This window comes from Empidonax traillii, unplaced genomic scaffold (assembly GCF_003031625.1).
Source record: "Empidonax traillii isolate 1590-97213 ecotype Southwest subspecies unplaced genomic scaffold, ASM303162v1 scaffold5369:size18030, whole genome shotgun sequence".
Taxonomy (NCBI): domain Eukaryota; kingdom Metazoa; phylum Chordata; class Aves; order Passeriformes; family Tyrannidae; genus Empidonax; species Empidonax traillii.
Window position 1 is genome coordinate 1 of NW_020960562.1, and position 1,447 is coordinate 1,447.

The 1,447-nt window shown below is 34.1% G+C and overlaps 1 protein-coding gene across 1 annotated transcript in view; it reads left to right on the forward strand.

Annotated features, from left to right (window-relative positions):
* Window positions 1-8: 8 nt before the first annotated feature.
* The window catches only part of LOC114073116 (keratin, type II cytoskeletal 5-like), a gene marked incomplete at its 5' end in the record, with an annotated part of 5,964 nt that continues 4,525 nt past the window's right edge, over window positions 9-1,447 (forward strand). The window contains 2 exons of the mRNA XM_027910906.1: window positions 9-196; window positions 334-394. Of these exons, the coding sequence (XP_027766707.1) occupies window positions 9-196; window positions 334-394 (249 nt within the window). The remainder of the gene's footprint in view (window positions 197-333; window positions 395-1,447) is intronic.

The following is a 1,447-nucleotide window of genomic DNA, read 5'->3' on the forward strand; positions in this document are numbered from 1 at the left end:
AGAACAAGGTCCTGTCCACCAAGTGGGAGCTGCTGCAGCAGCAGGGGCCGTCGGGGCCCAGGAAGGACCTGACGGTGATCTTTGAGAGCTACATCCAGAACCTGAGGAGGCAGCTGGACTCCATCCTGGCCCAGCGGGGGCAGCTGGAGTCGGAGCTGCAGAACATGCAGCAGTACGTCGAGGACTTCAAGAGCAAGTGGGTGCTCCCCCCCGCCTCAAATTAAAAAAAAAAACAAACCCAAAACTCCCGGTTTTTTTTTTTTAGGGAGGGTTTTTCAGCCCCAAAGGTTTGATTTTGGGGTGTGTTTTTTTTTTTTTTTCCCTTTCCCCCAGGTACGAGGAGGAGATCAACCGGCGCACGACGGCCGAGAACGAGTTCGTGGTGCTGAAGAAGGTGGGGCGGGGAAGGAGCCCCCCCGAGTTCGGGGAGGGGGGAAATCCGTGGAGGATTCGGGGTCTGTTTGTGGACTGGGAACCGAAACCCCTCGCTTTGAGTTCACATAATGGAATGACACCCAAATGACGCTATTTCCTTTATATTTATATAAAATATTTATATATTTATATAACTATTTATATATGTATTTATAGAATCAGCTATAACAATACTACCTATTTTCAATTATTTTTCTCTATATTTATATATATATATTTATAGAATATGTATTCATAAATATTTATATATTTATAGAAAAATATTTATATTCTCTATATATTTATTCTATATATTTATATTCTCTATATATTTATTCTATATATATTTATAATCTCTATATATTTATATTCTCTATATATTTATATTCTCTCTATATTTATATTCTATATATATTTATATTCTATATATATATATATTTATTCTATATATATATTTATAGAATAACAGGCAACATTTCCTGCTTAGAACCAACATTACCTGCTTAGGGGGAATATTCCAATATTTGGAATCAGAGAATTATTGGCAATATTCCCAAATTCAGTTATTTACACACACATAATTACAATTACTTGTGTGTTACACATTTACAACATATTTATTATATGACATATTATATATTTTAACATATGTACCATATATTATGTATATATATATTATACATATATATATATACATATATACCTATAAATTATATATTATATATATCCATATATTATTTGTATATGTATATATATATAACAAAAAAATACACAATTACAAGGATATTATCCACACTAAATCACATCTCTATTTACAGAGCTTCAGATAATGTTGCTTATTTTCAATTCCACACATTTCTATAAACACGAGCTGCAGAGTCACACACAGCCACCCCCTTTGGGAATAACACCCCGACCCCGAAGGATCCCCCAGGGGAAATCCCGAAGGATTCCCGAGGGGAAAACACCACTGGGCTTTGGTTTTTTGTTTTTTTTTTTTTTTTTTTTTTTTTTTTTTTTTTTTTTTTTTTTT